The sequence below is a fragment of the Piliocolobus tephrosceles genome, chromosome 8 (assembly GCF_002776525.5).
Source record: "Piliocolobus tephrosceles isolate RC106 chromosome 8, ASM277652v3, whole genome shotgun sequence".
Classification (NCBI taxonomy): domain Eukaryota; kingdom Metazoa; phylum Chordata; class Mammalia; order Primates; family Cercopithecidae; genus Piliocolobus; species Piliocolobus tephrosceles.
In genome coordinates this window covers 43,387,430-43,406,512 of record NC_045441.1, presented here as the reverse complement: position 1 = coordinate 43,406,512, position 19,083 = coordinate 43,387,430, and the positions used below count along the sequence as shown (strand labels likewise).

General features: G+C 45.0%; 1 protein-coding gene across 4 annotated transcripts in view; it reads right to left on the bottom strand.

The window, feature by feature from the left end:
* Positions 1-18,534, bottom strand: part of EGFR (epidermal growth factor receptor) — a 192,024-nt gene extending 173,490 nt beyond the window's left edge. For 3 of the 4 annotated variants that reach the window (XM_023232039.3, XM_023232040.1, XM_023232043.2), the window contains exon 1: positions 18,176-18,534. In XM_023232039.3, coding sequence (XP_023087807.1) covers positions 18,176-18,263 — 88 coding nt within the window. In that variant the 5' untranslated portion in view covers positions 18,264-18,534. The remainder of the gene's footprint in view (positions 1-18,175) is intronic. The other variant, XM_023232042.2, reaches the window with a different exon arrangement.
* Positions 18,535-19,083: the final 549 nt, after the last annotated feature.

Genomic DNA, 19,083 nt, shown 5'->3' with positions numbered 1-19,083 from the left:
CAGTCTGCAGTAGACATTTGACACATGCCTATTGAGTTGAACTGAGCTAAAAATCCAAGATGATTCCAAGTCTTTGCTATTGTGAATAGTGCCGCAATAAACATACGTGTGCATGTGTCTTTAAGAAAATGTGGCACATATACACCATGGAATATTATGCAGCCATAAAAAAGGATGAGTTTGCGTCCTTTGTAGGGACATGGATGCAGCTGGAAACCATCATTCTTAGCAAACTATCACAAGAAGAGAAAACCAAACACCGCATGTTCTCACTCATAGGTGGGAACTGAACAATGACATCACTTGGACTCCAGAAGGGGAACATCACACATCGGGGCCTATCATGGGGAGGGAGGAGGGGGGAGGGATTGCATTGGGAGTTATACCTGATATAAATGACGAATTGATGGGTGCTGACGAGTTGATGGGTGCAGCACACCAACATGGCACAAGTATACATATGTAACAAACCTGCACGTTATGCACATGTACCCTAGAACTTAAAGTATAATTAAAAAAAAAAAAAAATCCAAGATGAAACATGCAGATAAGATTCTGCCAAGTTATACCAATCTATTAAAATAAACTGTCCCTGCTGGTACCGCAAACATCACTTATGGTTGCATAATACAAATGGTGTAAGGATCAGGGCTCAGAATGCTGGGTGAGCTGGGAGGCCCCGGGAGCTCCCACAAACAAGAGTACCCATGTTTGCTCAGTGAATTGGGAACTTTCCTTTACCAAGGGGTTTATTTTCTCTTCCCTCTCCCTATGTTGCTCTGAATATGGCTCCACAGAAGCCTGAGGATGGGAGGGAGCAGACAAGGAAGGGAGCTGTGGTTATTCCCAAATAGCCCTGTCCTTCTGCAGTTTGTGCAGTTGGTTAATGCCTGTTAAGAGAGGAGGCGTTCCTCAGAGGTTTTATCTGTGTAATGGAGCAGGGGTATGTTACTTTGTTGCTACAGTATTTCAAACCCTATTTTTATATAATTTGTAATTAAGAGTAAATTGCAGTAACAGTAAGAGGAGGGCCACTTTGAATTTAAGAGATCTTTTAGCTACTAGTTATATCAAAAGAAAGAACAGATGCTTTGCCTTGACTTTAAAGTCCAATACCTCCGTCGAGAAGCTGAATTTTCTAATAAAATCTTAGCCTCCTCTGTAGGTTTTCTATCTTCTCTACTGAATGGTTGGGAGTTCAGGGGAACCATATATATTGTTAAGACTTTTATAATGGTATCATATACACATAGGAAAGTGTACAAAAGGGTACACTCCCTGAATTTTTTAAGAAATGAATACATTTGAACACAGAGCACCTGAAATGGGGAATACGGCATCACCAGCTTTCCAAAGACCCTCATTTAGGACACCTATCCTGAAAATAAAGAAAGCAGAACAGACCAAATACAGGACAATAAATACAGGATGGGTAGAGTGGTACACACACGCACACAAACTTGACCATCTGTGATCTGAACAGAATATACACTTAGCTCATGTAAGTTAATCCAAAAACTATAAGGAAGTATCTGGTTTGTTCAACGAATCAGTGGATCTCCCCATCTCTGTCTGTTTATCTATCTTAGCTCTCTCTCCCTCCTCCCATTTCTCCTCATGGCTCCATGGCCTCCAAACCTTAAAGACCAAAAACATTTCCCTTAAGAAAATTAACTTCCAAATAATATTGTGAAAGGCTATGAGTTCTATAACACTGCATCACTAGGTAATTAAAATAGTGGGCTTTTGGCTTAGGTGAATATTATGATGTCAAACTTAGATAATGATATCAAAATGAATACACGAAACTTTGCTACTAAGACGTTACTACTGGAAGAGGTTGGGGGAAGGGTACATAGGACCTCCCAGCAGATTTTTTGCAACTTCCTGTGAATGTGCAATTCTTTAAAAATAAAAAGTTAACAAGAAAATTTGCTATCACAGCAAACCACTATTTCTATTTCTATAAGGTGGTCAGCATTCTGTTTTGTTTTTAGTACGATTTCTTTATTCTTTTGACAGTGTCTTCCTCTGTCACCCAGGCTGGAGTGCAGTGGTGCAATCTCTGCTCACTGCAACCTCTGCTTCCTGGGTTCCAGTGATTCTCGTGTCTCACTCTCCCTAGTAGATCCTAGTAGATGGGGTTACAGGCACCTGCCACCTTGCATGGCTAGTTTTTTTTTTTTTTTTTTTTTTTTTTTTTTTTAGTGGAGACAGGATTTTGCCGTGTTGGCCAGGCTGGTCTTGAACTCCCGACCTCAAGTGATCCACCCACCTCAGCCTCCCAAAGTGCTGGGATTACATGTGTGAGCCACCACACTTGGCCATTTTTAGTATAATTTCTAAGTAATACGACTGTAAAAAACTCATCCTGTCTGTTAAAAGAAATTGAAAAAATAAGATCAAAATATTAAGTTCAAATAAATAAAATGTTTTGAAAATGAATAACAATGCTGAAAAACATTACCTAGGGAATGTACAACAGTTAACTTTCTTCTTTCTTCCTTCCTAACCACACATTTTTCCCTGTTCCTAGGACCTAAAAAATGCTTATCCTAAAGTGAATATTTAAAGATAATAAAAAGTTTTGCCTCCCAAGGCATATATGTTAAGCTCAAAGGCCACTTCCCTTCATAGCTTCCAGGTTTCCAAACAGAACAGGCACTCTCAAGTGTGTCACATGTCACTACTGTGCTCTACAACCTCTAGGATCTCATGGAAGGTGAACACAGGACAAAGGTTAGACCACCCTTTATCCCATTTGCAAATTAAATATCTAATAAATCCTCTCACTGTTTAAGGCAACTATGCCACTAGCAATGTCCATAAGATAAATTACCAACTTTGAACTGTTAGCTTTTCCATTTTTGGTGTTTCTTGCAGCAAAGCGATTTATTTTTACTCACAGATTTAAAACAACTTTAAAAATAACTTTTATATGCTGCTAGTAGGAAACAGCAAGTCTCCAGCATGCATTAATTTATGATCAGTCTATTAATTTGCAAATTAGAGAACAATGATAAATAATCTGATAAAGAGAAAGAACAGATGGTCGACGCATTTCTTTACAGTTCCATATAACAGGTGCAGGCCTTATTATATACTAGGTGAAGAGACAGGAATTTCTGAGGATGGACCCCAGATGACAGCCACAGTCCCTGGGTGTGGGTGTGGACTGGCTCAACACCAGTCATCAGTGAATCAAGCAATTCCTGCAGTAGCTCAATTAATTCCAGATCAAATAATAATGGGCACCCGGCCAACATGGTGAAACCCCATCTCTACAAAACATACAAAACTTAGTTGGGTGTGGTAGCGGGCACCTGTAGTCCCAGCTACTCAGGGGGCTGAGACAGGAGAATCACTTGAACCTGGGAGGTGAAAGTTGCAGTGAGCCGAGGTCGCACCACTACACTACAGCCTGGGGAACAAAGTGAAACTGTCTCAAAACAAAACAAAACAGACAAACAAAGCAAAAACAATAATGGAGAGGGGGAATACAAATCCATTCTTTTCTCACTTGAGGAAGCTGAAACATTGCTGAAAGGGCCAGGTAGGGTGTGTTTGCCCCCGTCCTCGTGAGATGGTCCAGGCACCTGGGGAACCATGAGGATATACAGCTGGACCCTTGGAAAGTGTGCATGGCCATCACTGCCATGTTTGCTTTGGTGATGATGGGGGAAAAAGCAGAGCAAGAGAAAAAAACAAGAAATGGACCATTCACAGTCATCATAGTAAAAGTCCTAAGGCAAAAAGAGCACAGGAAGAAAGCATCAGGGTTTCTGAGATGAAATGAAGAAGGTTATCAAAACTGGCCCAGGACTATGCAGGAAACAAAAAAGCAACAATCTTGAGGGAAAGTGAGACCCACCAGGGAAGGAAAGTGAGGGTTGCTGGGATGTCATCTGAGAGTCCAGCCATGGAGGCAAGGGATGATCACCAAAGAGGTGAGCCAAGTGGAGCCTTTCTCCTGTCTGGCTCTTGGCGACTTCCGAGGGTCCAGACCACGGGAAGGATGTCTGGGGAACAGTCATGTAGCCATGGAGAACACAGGCTCACTGGTGAGAGTCCAGGTCTGCCTCCCCTAGTCGGAGGGCTGTTGTGCACACATGGGGCGTGCTCCAGCCTCTACACCACCCTGTCACTGAATCCCCTCTGCAACTCTATGAGATAAGCACCAAGCCTACCCTCATTCTGCAGATGAGGAAACTGATACACACAGGCATTGCTCAGCATGGCCGGTTTCCCCTGCAGCCCCCAGTGGGGCCTGAGTTCAAGGCTGGGGCATGTGGCAGAGTCTGCCCTGCGCAAGTCACGTCACCTCCCTGTGCTCCACAGGGAGTGAGAGGCTAACAAGTCACTTTAGTTAAAACAAAAATAAAAACAAAACACCACAAGGCAGCTCTTAAGATTTTTTTGGTACATGTGCTTTGTGTATTCATATGTTAGTCCCATGTCCACATTTTGCTTTTTCTACTTACAGAGAATTTACCATCAAAATAGAGAGTAAATAGAAATTTGCTGCTTTTTCTAGAGCAAAAAAGTCATCTATTGAATGTTAATGATTAGTCCTAGAATCACTGACCTACCACATTGTTTAGCCTGTCATAAAAATTTTCAGATTGAGAAAATCATTCATAGACATGACAATTTGGGACATACTGAGAACCAGTGGAAGTTTTCAAGCATTGAAGACTTTGTTTTAAGAGTATTATGATTCTAAGGGCTTTGAACACTTGGCACTGGTGGCTTATTTTGACTTCCAGCATGGTGAGTCCTCTTAACCCTACAAAGGTAGTAAATTCCTGGCTGAAAAAGTGCCCTGACTATCCCTTTTCCCTCTCTGAGTCAAGAAACTCCTGAACATTTTCTCCATTTTAAATAAATGACATATATATTCTATCTTATGACCAGAAAAAAATACAAAGGGACACTGATTCGTTAGGAGAATCAACTCTATACCATCCAAGATGCATAAATAATTGACAATGAGCAGAAATATCTGCTACAAAATAATAATAATAACAGAAAGCATGAGACAGTCAGAGAACCAGGTAAAGATGGAATCATCAGCTTAACCAGCCAGCAGAGTTAGCGGTCACTGATCTGGGAGTCAGATGTGTCAAACTGTGAACACATCCTGGTCATCTGCGTCCTCATTCAGTTCCCCAGGACGCTGCTGGCACTGACCTGAATCTTGCCAGGCCGCTACTTGCCACACATGCAGAGGCCCAGGAAAAGTGTGCGCTGGTGCCAATCTACATAGAGAGTGAAACTTCACAGGAGCAAACTCTTTTTGAAATAAAATGCATCTTCAGACATCATTTTTTCCCTTAAGGCCCATTTAGCCTCCATCATGCTGTGCTAAGCTGCTTCCTCAGACAGGGATGGGATGAATGATTTAATCATCCTCTGTCTGCCTATAAGGACGGCTTGGCAGACCATCTTGTGAATGGGACATAGGGCAATTGTGAGATCAGTACTACTGTTATCACATTACATGGTACCTGGAGGTTCTCTCAACTAAAAATCAACCTCGAAAACAGTGTTCAGAAGTCACCAAGCCTGTAAAACTTCTACTAGGTGACCAATGTGCACTCAACATGCCTGTGCTCACAACAGCCCCTCTCACCTGTGACCACCACCTCATGCTACCTCTTCCCTTGACACCTAGTGAAAGAAGACAATTGTGGGAGGAAAAAGAGTGCCCAATGTCTGCCCCGTATCAAGTCAGAGGAATGCTAATATTTTCCTTCTCCAAAATGGGAATAAAAACACAAAACCCCAAAGAATACAATATTGGCAAGTCTCCTTGCTTTAGCACCCAATTCTCATTGGCTCCATCAGCAGAATTTAGGCCTTGAGTTCATGACTACTTATCTCCCTGGCTATAGTTTGAATGTCTTGTTTTTGCAACTGAGCAACATTTTGAACATTTAGTAGCCATTGCCCAACAAATCTGAAAGCCTAGCATTCCTAGCCAAGACTTTAAGAACTCTGTCCAGCGATAAGGAAAGATGGAGTCAGATAATCACCCAAGTCTTCTGCCCCTCTGGGACTTTTCTCATTCAACTGTCTCTCCCCGACACCAGGCATGTCACTACTCTGCATCTAAACAAGAATCTCTAAAGGTGGAAAGTGAAGTGAAAAAGTAGGCAACTCACCTGATTCTTCATGTTGTCCTTCATGTTGCCGGACTTTCTGTTCTGCCTTGGCTAGGTAGATTTTTGTTGACTGAAGGTAAAACAATGACACTTTTGCCCAAGTAACCTTTGCAAGACTTAGAGGTTCAATGACTAAAGCCATCCTGAAATCAATATACTCACTGCCTATTTACTGGAAGGGTTTACTTATTCAGCAAGAGACACGTCATCACAGGCCTGAAAAATCGATGTGTTCTCCTGGCAGTACTCTCTAAACCTACAGCACCTAGATAACAACTGGAGATCCACTGCTCAGCTGGAATGCAGGACTTTTGCCTTTGCCACTTTATAATCATGAAATAGAAAACCGCTTTTTGGAAATTTCTGCCAGAGTATGGAAAAGTTTCCACTATGTTAGGAATAAACAATAACAAAACAGTTTCTTCCTTTCTTGTGGAGGAAAATGAACACTGCATTTTGAAATTTCTTCTGGAAGAGGCACATCACCATCACTGATAGATCTACTCACTGCCACACTCTCCATTCTATTCCTTCAACCCAGAAAGTGCCTCCAAGTGAATAATTTGATGTGTGTAACCATCTCTTCTTAAAAGCCAATGCTTGCAAGTAAATCCCGGCCAGAATGGCTTATTATAATGGTATGATATGGAAAATGAACACTCTTGGAGGGCCACACTGTTACTTAAGTTTGTCTCTTTTTGTAAAAGCTGTTTCACACCCTAATGAGGTTAAGTGTATGCCTTCATTTAAATCATAGAAATGAGTCTTACAGATCTATGTAAGGGAATTACTACAGTTTGCCATAGGCATTGCTAACTGACCCAACTGCTAAGTCAAGTTGCCGTCTCCCCTCATTTTGTTTTCCCTGCAAGTATTTATAGGTCTGGAAAATTTACAGAAGTTGATGACACAACGTTGAAAAGTCGTACTTCTCATTTCTAAAGTAAATATTTTCAAGACTCACAAATTCACTGCCCTGTATCTTATGGAATGGGCAGTTATAACACACGCAGAAGAGACTTGAGTCTAAAAACTACTTCATAACAAAAAAGAAAACTGGGAAAGGAGCCAAAACAGAGCAGAAATACACAGAAACATACAGAAATTGTGAGGCGCATTAAGCATTAGTAATAGAAGTATAACAAATTTTGAGGAATAGTTTATTTAGCCTTTGATTCACAAATAAACTGAAAGTGATAGGGGCATCAATAGCTAAAAAACCCAATGATGTCTTGAAGGAGGAATAAGGAACTTTGACCTGCATGTTGAGAGACAGTGCTGTGTAGCAGGAGAGCACCCAGCGCCCAGTGCTCACCAGCCTGGTGATTATGGACAACTGCAGAATTGCTCTGAGCCTGGGTCCCTCACCTCCCAGTGTGGAAAGCTATCCCAATCCTGTGGGGTTGTAGGAGGCTCAGACAGAAGGATGTTAAGGCATTGTGTAAACTATGAGGTGCTGGCTGTACAAATGCGAGGTGTTGTTATTATTATGACATCAATGTTTTAGCATCTAAATTATAGGGACAGCACCCTTATTACCAGCATGTTTAAATATATATCTTGCATACATTTAGATTTGTTTTTAATTTCACAGATGTTTTCAGCTGGAAGGAGTCTGAGGATGGTCTAGTTTAACTATTCTATGGAAGGTGAAACTGAGAGGGGAGACTCTAACCTGTTTTCTCTCTCCATTATAACTAACAACAAATTACAGAAAAAAAAATATGTTAAGCCATGTACTGAGAAAAACTCACTTAGCAACACCACTTTTCAGGGACAATACATGTGTATGCATACTTGTATAACCATGAATACTGAGTGTTTGGTAGTTTCTAACTTTCAAAAATTGTATAGTATATTTTTACAGTCATTTGACAAAGTTTTTCATCCGCGGTCCTTTGCTAAGTTTCATTTCCAGTTATTTATCAAAATTTTTCTTTTTCTGTGAAGGCTAATTCATTACAGCTTGCAAAATGAAGGAGAGAGAAAGAGAAAGAAGGAAGGGAAGAAGAAAGCAAGGAAGGAAGAAGAAAGGGAAGTAAAGAAAGAAAACAGAGCAATACAGTATTCTCACTCATAAATGTCATCAGAAATTCTTAAAAAACCATTAAGTATCTATAAGGATAAGGTTTCTGATTCTCTACTAACATTGTAGCAGATTGAAGCCAATGAAAAGTTCTATAGTGCACTCTATTTAAAAGCTCCTCAAAATTAGTACGTTAGAAAACAACAGGTGACACGATAATTCTTCAATGACCATCTTTTTTTTTTTTTTTTTTTTTTTTTTTTTTTTTTTTTGACTGAGTCTTGCTCTGTCACCTAGGCTGGAGTGCAGTGGAGTGATCTCAGCTCACTGCAACCTCCACCTTCCAGCTTCAAGCGATTTTCCTGCCTCAGCCTCAGCCTCCCGAGTAGCTGGGACTACAGGCACCCAGCTAAGTTTTTTTTTTTTTTTTTTTTGTATTTTTAGTAGAGGCGGAGTTTCACCATGTTTGTCAGGCAAGTCTCGAACTCCTGACCTCGTTATCTGCCTGCCTCAGCCTCCGAAAGTGCTGAGACTACAGGCATGAGCCACCGTGCCCAGCCAATTACCTTTTGTTTATCTGTCATATATTTGGACTTAATCAAAAGTGGATGACATCTGACATTGGGGTTCTGGGGTTTTTGTTACCTATAAACAGATAATTGTTTAACTTTCAAATAATATATTAAGATATACTTTAGTTTAAAAATCTAGTTGGAGCCATTAGATCTTGCAAGTTAGCACTAGAGCAAACTTAAAATAGTTTGTTTAGTTTATCTTGTTCAGCACAATTTGAAGCATTTACAATGGCTTACAGTGTATGAAAATGAACTAGGAGATAATTTTGTAAGTGAAGAGAAATCATTGTAATAAAATCTCCCAAAAGCTTTTGGGTATTCAATGTTTGCTGGTAAATAAACAAAACCAGGTTTTTGAAATTAAAAAAATGTTTTTGAAACACTTTCTAAAATTTGGTATACAATGATCCAAAAATCTCAGGACACCTTTGCCTGTCCTTAAGGACCTGCACAAATTCACTAAGTGGTTTGTTTTTATTCCAGGCACTAAAATAATGGACGATTTGAGTATCAGTAGAGACACTACATGCACAGTTTTTCACATACAAATGCCAGTTTGTCTTATCAGAGAGACTATGTGCAATGCATCAGTTTTATCCAAAACCTGGGTTTTGGAAAGAAATTTTAGCAAAGGGTTGTAATGACACCATAAGTAAAATGATAGGACTGCTAAAACAATCATGACGTCATCTGCTGTGCTCCGGCCTGCAAGTACGTAGTGGTAAAATCGTTAGATATCATATTTCTGCTTATAAAATAAAATCCTTCACGAACGCTCTTAAAACAACTGCAAAGCAAGCAGTGGTTTTACTTCCATATATATATGTGTGTGTGTGTGTGTGTGTATTTTTTTACATAAAGGCATGAATGCACAAGGTAACACCAGCAGCTGTACTCTACTCTTTATTTGTTACAAATCTACCTATTTGTTTCCAAATGATCTCTGCAAATAAATAGGTAATGTTGTACAACTTTCAACAGTGAATCAGAAAATAGATGTCTCTTCTAATTCACAAGTACCAATGGCTCAATTAATTTAAGGGTCATTTTCTGAGTTGTGTGATTTCACATGTATTTATCGTGTCTAGAACTATGCAAACTTTTGTTTCATTTCTCTCTTTGATTTCTGTAGGAAGAGTTAAAGGATGCGAAGTAGTCATTTTACTTATTCATAACACATTTCAGGGAAAATCGTGCTGTTGGGGAGAAAGTTAAAGCTATCAACTATACTCTAGACTCTAGTCCAATTTTTCACATCTGGTTGCTACTTTAAAAAAGGATCATTTTAATTTTTAAATGCAAAATGTGTTGCACTTTACCTTTGATATTCCAAGTTTCCCAGGGTCATTTAGAAAAATAAAGCAGGAAATTCTAACGCCTTAGCATCTACTTTAATAAGACGTTTGCATTTATAAAAATAACAAGAAACTGAGGGTTTGCTGAAGGAGCACAGGGCCTACAAGTATTTCCTCATTCCTGTCCCTGTGCCTGGAGGCCCAGCTAAGCATTCTGTTTCTGAGAAACTCCCCTTGTCACAGAGTCTGAATTAGTCAGTCCTCCTTCTGGGCTCCCATTGAAATCCCAAATCACATCTGTTATAAAACATTGCATTACAGGGAGTGATCGTGTATGTCTCTCTCTTTCTCAGTCCTTCCAGAAGGTAAGTCGGTCCTTGGAGGACAAGTGCAGTTATTTTGTTCTCTTGGTGTATCTAGATCCCAGCATGCGATGTGCCTGGAGTTTATCAGCAGTTCTCAAACTCTGGCATGCATCAGTCAGAACCTCCCTGAGGACTTGTGTGCATAGACCGGGGCCTGCCCTTCCAGTATCTTACTCAGAGGCCAGGATGGGGTCCGAGAGTGTGCATCTCCAACAGGTTCTCAGGTGCTGCTGCCATGCTGGGCCCGCTGACAGCCACTGCAGAAAACTTTTTCTTTCTTTTTTTTTTTGGTAGTTAAAGACAGGTTTTCTTTAGTTAAAACCTGAGAGGCACTCCTGGCCAATTTTGGTCAGGAGCGCTCTCTCTTACAGACTAGGAGTATATATTGGTTTTAGGGTGAGGGGGATCATCAGAAGCTTGGAATGTGCCTGTGTGAGGGAGAAGTTTTATGGCAGGGTTGGAATATCACTGGGAGGAGGGGAGTTTATCTTGGGGAAGGCATCTTTCTGGCCAGAGGGGGGTTATCTCGAGACTGGCATCTTCCCAGCTGGACGGGGGTTATCTTGGGGCTAGCATGTCTCTGGTCGAGGCTAGCATGTCTCTGGTCAGGGAGGAGTTTGGAATGTTTCTGGTTGGAGATGTTATTTGTGATTTATGGTCATGCTGATCTTAGCCATTAGGCTGATGCCCTTTGAATTTAGGCAGTTTTTTATTAAGGTGAACTTTAGAATTATGGGCTTGTCCAAGATGGCGATGCTCCTGCTCTGTCGAGCCAGACCCTATAGTTATAAAAAGGACGAGGGACGGTGTGTTCTTTCTGGCTACTTCCTCACTGCAGGAAACTTTTAATGGACTAACTTGTGAAATAAAATGTGACTCTGGAACTGATTTACTAATGAAATATGCAACTGTTTCTGGATCTCAAAGGAGCTCATGAGATAAGTAAGAAATGGGGGTCTGAGACCAAAGACAAGATTTCTTCCGTTACAAGCTACATACAACACCTAATCCAGTCCTCAGAATTGTCAAGGGAGCTTTAAGAAATGTGTGTGTGCCAGGTTCCATTCCCCAGAAATACTGATTGTCCTGATCTGGGGCACAGTAAGGCACCCTCTTTTTCAAAAGCCCCTCAGCTGGTTACAAGGCATGATCAAGGTTCCAAAGCTACTGCTTTAAGAAAAAAGAAAAAAAAATCTCCTACTTTTTTTGGTTCAGTCACTAATGTACAAAACCAAGTAATGTGATGCAGTCTTAAGCAGGGAACAAGAGATCCCCATTCTGAGGATTTGTAGCAACATACAAACATGACTCCCAGTACACTTATATACACAATATATTATATTACGAGTGGCCGATAACTGCAGCTAATCAGCTACTGACTATAGCAACCTCACCTAGAGAGAAGCTAGTATCCAGAACCCCTGGTGTGGCTCAATTTCAATGCTGATGGTGAGCATGAGACAGATGGAGCCAGGAGACTGTGAGGGGAGGAGTTGTTCTGTGACCTAAGACAAGTAACTGACATGGAAATATGTGAGCAAATGACAACTCAAGCCACATTGCTCTCCTGTGCTCTGGACCACCGTATTCTACTGCCTATTGGACTTCTCCATCTGAGCACTTCAAGCTCAACACATCTAAAAGCTGAATATTCCTATTCGACTCTCCTGCCCTTCCCCTCCCTGCCCTTCCCTTCTCTGCAGTCCCATTGACTTCCCAGCCTTTGTGATTGCATTCAGGATCTATCCAGGCTTCCAAGTGAGAAACCTGGGTGTCAGTCTGGGCTCTGTCTTTCTTATGCTGCTACATATACTTATCAACCAGTTCTGCCTCCCGATCAGCCCCAGAGTCCCCTGTCCTGAATCTTCCTTGCTCTTGCTTCATTGTCTCTGGCAATAGTCACAAACCTCCCTGTTTCCAATGCCACCCCTGCAGTCCATTCCCCAAACCATAGCTGCAGCCATCCTTCTAAAACACCAAACACAGCATGTCAGCTCACAGTCACTTCTCTTTCACACAGGACAAAATCCAAAGCCACGGGATGGAGCTCTCTGTGAACTGTAGGTAGCCTTACCATTTATTCCTTCTCTTCCTGCCATTTGAATTACTGGCACTCTCAAGAACTTTGCTCCTATTGGCACTGCTTGTGCAATGCCCTCCACAACCTATTCTCCGGGGAAATAACCATATAACCAAATAGCTCAAATGAGTAATCCCTTCCATTTGTGGCTAAACGTGCTCTCCTCCCCATGTAGAATTAAAGGCAAGGACTGAAGTCAAAAGTCATCCTTTGTCCTGGGAAGAGTTCTGTCATTAATTCTGTGACATTGTTTCACACTTATTATCTCTAGCTCTCTCTTCCTCCAGTTGACTTCCAGACACTTAAGGGCAAGTACCAAGTCTAATTTATTTTTACATCTCAACATATGGATGGAACAGTGTAAATCACTCATCATGGCTCAAACATAAAGAAAAAAAAGCCTAAGTTGTAACAGGTACCAATACTTGCCCTTCTACTCAAAGGGCAAACAATCATGGTTGACTTATGTAATTATTTAAACCAAATCAGGGCCATGTGTGCTGCCCCGCTAGTAATGGTGTAATTGCAGGTGTACTTAGGCCTGTCCGCAAGGCATTCTCATTGGGTGCATTGTCCCCTAAATTATAACTTGAGTCTTTTGTTAATGAGAAGTTCCAGATATATTCAGAAAGGACACTTGGACTCCGGGTCTTTCCCTGAAAACCTAGCAGAATGAGATAAAACTTTGATCAGAGAGAGAAATTCTACTCTCCCATGTTAGTGTTTTCATACTGCTTGCTAAAGCAAGCTGCTGAAACTGGTGGGAGTAAAATTTATTCTAAGCATATGCAATTCACAGATGCTCAGTCCACAGGACCAGTCATCTGATACTGAACTTCAGGGCCTTCAGGGATTGAAATGTTAAATCTAGCACTTACTTTCTAGGGGCTCAGTAAACACATCCCCAGTATTCCAGGCCCCAGCTACCCCTCCTGCTCCCAACTGGCTCAGGGAACTTTCTAGACAACTGGATTGGGTGTATCTATCTAAATGTGTAGCAAGAAAGCTTTACCAGATGACTCTGAAAAAGTGAAAAATTACAGGCAAACTAGTTATTTGAATAAGTTCCAATGCCTGGATTCTTGCCAAATTCAAACTGGCCAGCTTGTACCTATGGGCCCAATGGAGGACAATCTAATGATGTTGTCCAAAGAGCCAACTGCTGAAATTTTCTTAGAAAATTCAGCCCTGCAGGAGGAAAATGAAAAAGAATGAATGAGAAAACGCTATGATGTTTAATGGGGATGGCTTACAGGAACAAGTTAAGATTTACACTCTATTCTCTATGGGTTAGTGGTTCAAGAATAAACCAGTAATAATTAACTGAGACAAAAAATGTTTATCACCATAATTTCAAATGTCTGTAAGTGACAAAAGGAAACAAAAATGGAAAGAATCTGAGGAACAGAATCTGTGTTTTTCTTTTTTTTTTTTGAAACGGAGTCACACTGTCAGGCAGGCTAGAGTATAGTGTCGTGATCTTGGCTCACTGCAACCTCCGCCTTCCAGGTTCAAGTGATTCTCCTGCCTCAGCCTCCTGAGTAGCTGGGATTACAGGCACCCACCACCACGCCCAGCTAATTTTTTTTTTGTATTTTTAGTAGACACCGGGTTTCTCCGTGTTAGCCAGCATGGTCTCAAACTCCTGACCTCATGATTCGCCTGCCTCAGCCTCCCAAAGTGTTGGGATTATAGGCATGAACCACTGCGCCCAGCCCAGAATCTTGTTTTAAAAATTGTATTTATAGGGAAGCAGCATGTGGGTGAACCATATTCTAAAACTTTGGAATTTTCTCAAAACATACCTCTATTAGTAAAACCTAATGTTAAATAAGCTCATAACTAGAGTACATATGAAGTCAAAATTAAAACACGCACACACAGACCACAGACATGCACAGAAGTCACATGGCAAGGGCTACACTGTGTTGCAAGTGGTTTCTGCAACAGGCGAAATGTCCTCAACATTGTGACCCATCCCTATTCCAGGGCACCAGCCTGGGGTTACCTTCCTTTCAGTGCCCATAATCATCAGTTGCCTTTAATATTAGAGTTGGTTTGTCACTCTCGTCAAAAAAGTTTCAGAGGCTAGCTGCTAGTCTTGGAGCTTGGATCAAAGAAAAAACAAAGAATATTTTCTTTTCAAACAGGGAGGAATCCTTCATCTTTACTGAGACTACTTCTAAAAACATTTCAGAACATGTTAGTGCTGTCACGTGGACCAAGTGTGATTATGCAGCACAACGGACTTTTGGCAATCGGTGGCTTCAAACCAGAAGTTTTTGAAAAATTATGAGTGATGAAACTGTATACGTGAAGCCAGAAATTACCGTTAAAAGCCTATTGGAGCTCTCAGCCAGTTTCTTATATTCTGTGCTACAGCAGTGTGGGTCTAACACACAGACCACTGGTGTCCTTTTCAGATTTGAAAGCAATCTGGAAGCAAGAGCAGAAACCCTTAAAACTCACCCCGCTTCACCCTTTAACCCAGAATATCTAGCATATTCTGTGCACTCAGTAAATATTCACTGAATTCAGAAACAACAGCTCAGAAGCCTGAAGGGTCAAAGTGACTTGTCCACCTTTGCCCTGGGCTGGAGTGAGAAGAAAGGTCCCAGTTGCCAGGCCAAGCTTGGGCTTTCTAGATCTGACCTCCTTTGAAGACGGAGGGTGGTAGATCTCACTTTGGATACCATTAATATCCCCACTTTGGTTTCTCTTTAAGACAGCTCGGACCTACTGAATAGGAACGTCTCCAGAAGTGGGGCTGGGCAGGCTTATTTCCACAACGCTCCCTCATTTGGGAATTCCGACTCGCCTTGGAATACTTTCCAAGGTCCCTTCTGGAGAGCACCTTCATCCTGTAAGAGGTAGGGCTTTGCTTAGCGCCCCTGAAGCAGTCTCCACTCCATGCTCACTGACCTGGGGACGGAGCTGCTTCCACGGAAGGTGACCGAACAGAGGGCTGAGGAACTCTGAAGGAACACAGACTGCTGGACAGCCCGCCTTGAAGCTTCAGACAGACCCATCTTCATGAGCCGGCTCCCTGGGCCCTTTCCCCTTGCCAGCTCTGTCGTTAGACATTCGCACACACCTGATTTGGATCTCCTGAAACCAGAACTCGGACAAGGCAGTGGAGTTTGGAAGTTGAGAGAGGGATCTGGAGTCGGAAGCCCCTGGTGTGAGTTTCACATCTGCCTCCTACCAGCTGTGGGAAAGTCACTTTAGTTCTTTGTACCTCAGTTTCCCCCATAGGAGGAGAGTGTACACCTCTTATGCTTAATGTGGGGATTAGGACACATGAAACGGTGCCCGGCAGTCATTACCTCTAAGAGCAGCAAGTCCAGAAGTTAGCATGTCCCAGAACCAAACAAAACCCTCACTAAACAAAGTGCATCTTGAATAAAATCGACTGAATTTGATAGACACAGGTCTCAAACAAATTTCTGTTAAAAGAGCTCATCTCCTACTTTAATAATTTGCCCCTGAAAATTCAGTCTTTTATGTTACTGTAACAGAATAGCGCCTGTTCACCTAGTCTCTCTGTCTTCAGGAGCTTTCCGTTTTGAGTGAATATGGGACAAACAGGCAAATTAAGTGGTATTTATATTTTTCTCAGGAACAAATCTCCAATCACTAATAGTGGTGTTCAAGCAAGTAACATCAAAGAATGAGAACCCCACTGGAGGGAGAAAAGTGATGCTTTGGAGGTGCTCTGAGGGTTTAATTTAAAATAAAGAGAAGAGTCTCTTCGGCGGAGACAGGGCTGACACCTGACTAACAGGACCCACAGCCAGCCCCCAGGCAGGCAGGAGGGGCCCTGCAAGCTCAGCAGAGAAGAAACCTTTCCACCAGTTCCTTCAATGAAAAGAGGAATCTTTTATTATTGGAACCACACCCCACCTTTTCCCTCTTTCCTATATTTGGCAAGATTGTTAAAAGTCCAGATGTCCTCAAAGAGCTCTTTACATTGGCAAATAATCTCTCCGGAGACTTTAACAATCCTTCTTCCGTCCGGTGATCCCCAAACCTGGCTCCCCAACAGATCACATGAAGAGCATTAAAAAAAATCCCATGTCCAGGTCTTGCCCCATGCCAATTAAATCAGAATGTCTGGGGGCGGGATTCAGACACTGGTTTTTGCTTTGATTTTTTTTTAATCCCAGGTCATTCTAACGTGCAGCAAGGTCTTGGAACCACTGTTCTATGCCTTGCCCCTCCCCCAACGACCGCGCTGGGCACCAAACCCCAACTCCCCATGCCAGTGACATCAACAGCAAGTACGGGCCTGGCTCTTGGAACCCGCGCAGCTCAAGGTTGGAATTGTGCAATTAAACCTTCCGAGGCATGTTTCCCGTGTCAAGTGGGTTTATGGTCGGTAGTCACGAAGCCAGACTTGCTCATGTTCTGTCTGGACACTTGGCACACTTGAACCAGGGACATCAATCCGGTGTGTGTGTGTGTGTGTGTGTGTAAGACAGGTTTAATATTTTAGTTGGCTCAATGTCAAATTCTTCAGACAGCAAAAAGAAACATCCAAGAAACTCTCCGGGTTTTGAGGAGAAAAGTTTGCTGTGAGCCCCATTTTGAAACACCGTGGTGCTGGCCAGGATGAGCTCTGCTTCCTGGGCTTCCACCCTAGAGGCCACGATCCCCCCTGCAGTGGCCGGACAGCCGCGTCCCTCTCCACCGCGAAGCCCAGGCGCGACCAAAGGGCTGCAGGTGGGGCAGACCCGGACGTCCCCGCGAGGCGGCCACCGAACGAGAGCCCGGGACTTTCTGCGCGGGCGCCCAGGAGGGAGCTTGGGTCCCCGGGAGGTGAGGGGCATACCTGGACCGGCAAGACCAGGGCGCGCCGGGTGAGGCGAGCGGCCCGGGTCTGCGCCCAAGGGGCGGGTCGGACCCCACCTGCCTTTTGCCAACGAGGAAACTAACCGCCGCCAGCACCACCCCTTCCCAGGAGCCGCAGGTGGTGGCGGACGAGTTCTCCCAGCTCCCAGGTCGAAGTTGCGACTCCACACCCGGGAACGAGGATCGCGGGGACCTGGAGAGGGGCCGGGGTCAGGCTGGCCGGCGCCGGCTTCAGTTTGAGACCTGCGCCGAGGGCGGAGGCGGGGAGGTTCTCTCAGGAAGCCGCCTGTCCCGCGGGGTCCGAAGGGAGGCTTTATTTTCGGGGTCCTTCCTCAGCTTCCCTAAACAGCTTAGCCTCGGCGGGTGGGCAGCGCCAGCCCCTCGGGTGCGCGCCCCAACCCCGCCGCGCCCTGGGAAGACAGCGCAGGGCGCACGTGCGGGACCCCGGCCCCAGGCACCCACCCGCACTCGGCTTTCGCCCACTGACGCCGATCCCGCGCAGGGGGGCGGGGAAAGTGAGGGAGGAAAGTTGGAAGCGGTTCGGGGCGCCGGCGGTCCAGGCGGCCGTTTCCCGGCCGGCCCGCAGCCCAGTGCCCCACGCGTCTCCTCCTCCGCCCGCCCCAGACTCTCCTGGCCCAAGAACGAAACGTCCCGTTCCTCCCGCGGTCCCGGCCGGCGGCGCAGCTGATCTCAAGGAAACAGGAAAGGACGGGCGGGGGCGCGGACGGCGAGCCGGTGCGCCGGTGCGCGGCTGGGCGGGCTGCGGGGTCCGGGGCGCGATCCGGAGGCAGCGCGGGAGCCGGCGAGACACGCCCTTACCTTTCTTTTCCTCCAGAGCCCGACTCGCGGGGCAGAGCGCAGCCAGCAGCGCCAGGAGCGCGGCCCCGGCTGTCCCGGAGGGTCGCATAGCTGCTCCTCAAAGAGCTAGCTCCGGCTCTCCGGATCAATACTGGACGGAGTCAGGCGGCCGTGCGCGGTGGTTGTGGCGTTAGCGGCGAGGCGGGGACTCGGGCGGACGCCGACGAGGTGGCCTGTCGTCCGATCTGGGCGGCGGCGGCCGCCGGGGCTAGCTCGGGACTCCGGCCGCCTTGGCCGCGGCGGGCGCGCACACCGTGCCGGGGGCGGAGGCTGCTGCGTCCGCGCTGCGCAGGGGGCTGCCCGGACGTCTAGCTCTGCGCGGGCCGGGGCGCGGGGAGACAGGGCGGGAGGAGGAGGGACCAGGCGGCGGAGGAGGGATCGGGAGGAGCAGAGGAGGAGGAGAATGAGAGGAGGAGGGAGGAGAACCAGCAGCGGGGACCCAAGGCCAGCGGCCGCCGGAGGCGGTGGACAGCCGTGGCCCCCGCGGGACCCGGTCTCCGGCGGGAAGGGGGTGGTGCGCGGGAGGGGAGCGGGTGCCCTGAGGAGTTAATTTCCGTGAGGGGCGTTCCCAGCACTGCCCCTCTGGACTCGGTCCCCGCAGACTTCCAGGCCCAGCCTATGTCGAGGTCGAGCCAAATCTGTGCCAGGGTCCCCTTCCCCCTTTCCCTTCTTTTGTTTTACAGAACAAACTTGTACCAGCTTTAGACAGACTGGCCGAGCCCTAAAGCCAGCGTCGGATAATGGCACCGACGGGGAAACTGCTCCTTTATTCTGGTCCCCACCTCCCCGGCAGCACCCAGGGACCCTCGCGGGGATCAGAGGCTGGCCTGGCAGCTGAGGAGGTCGCGGTGCCCGCGCGGCAAGGGTGC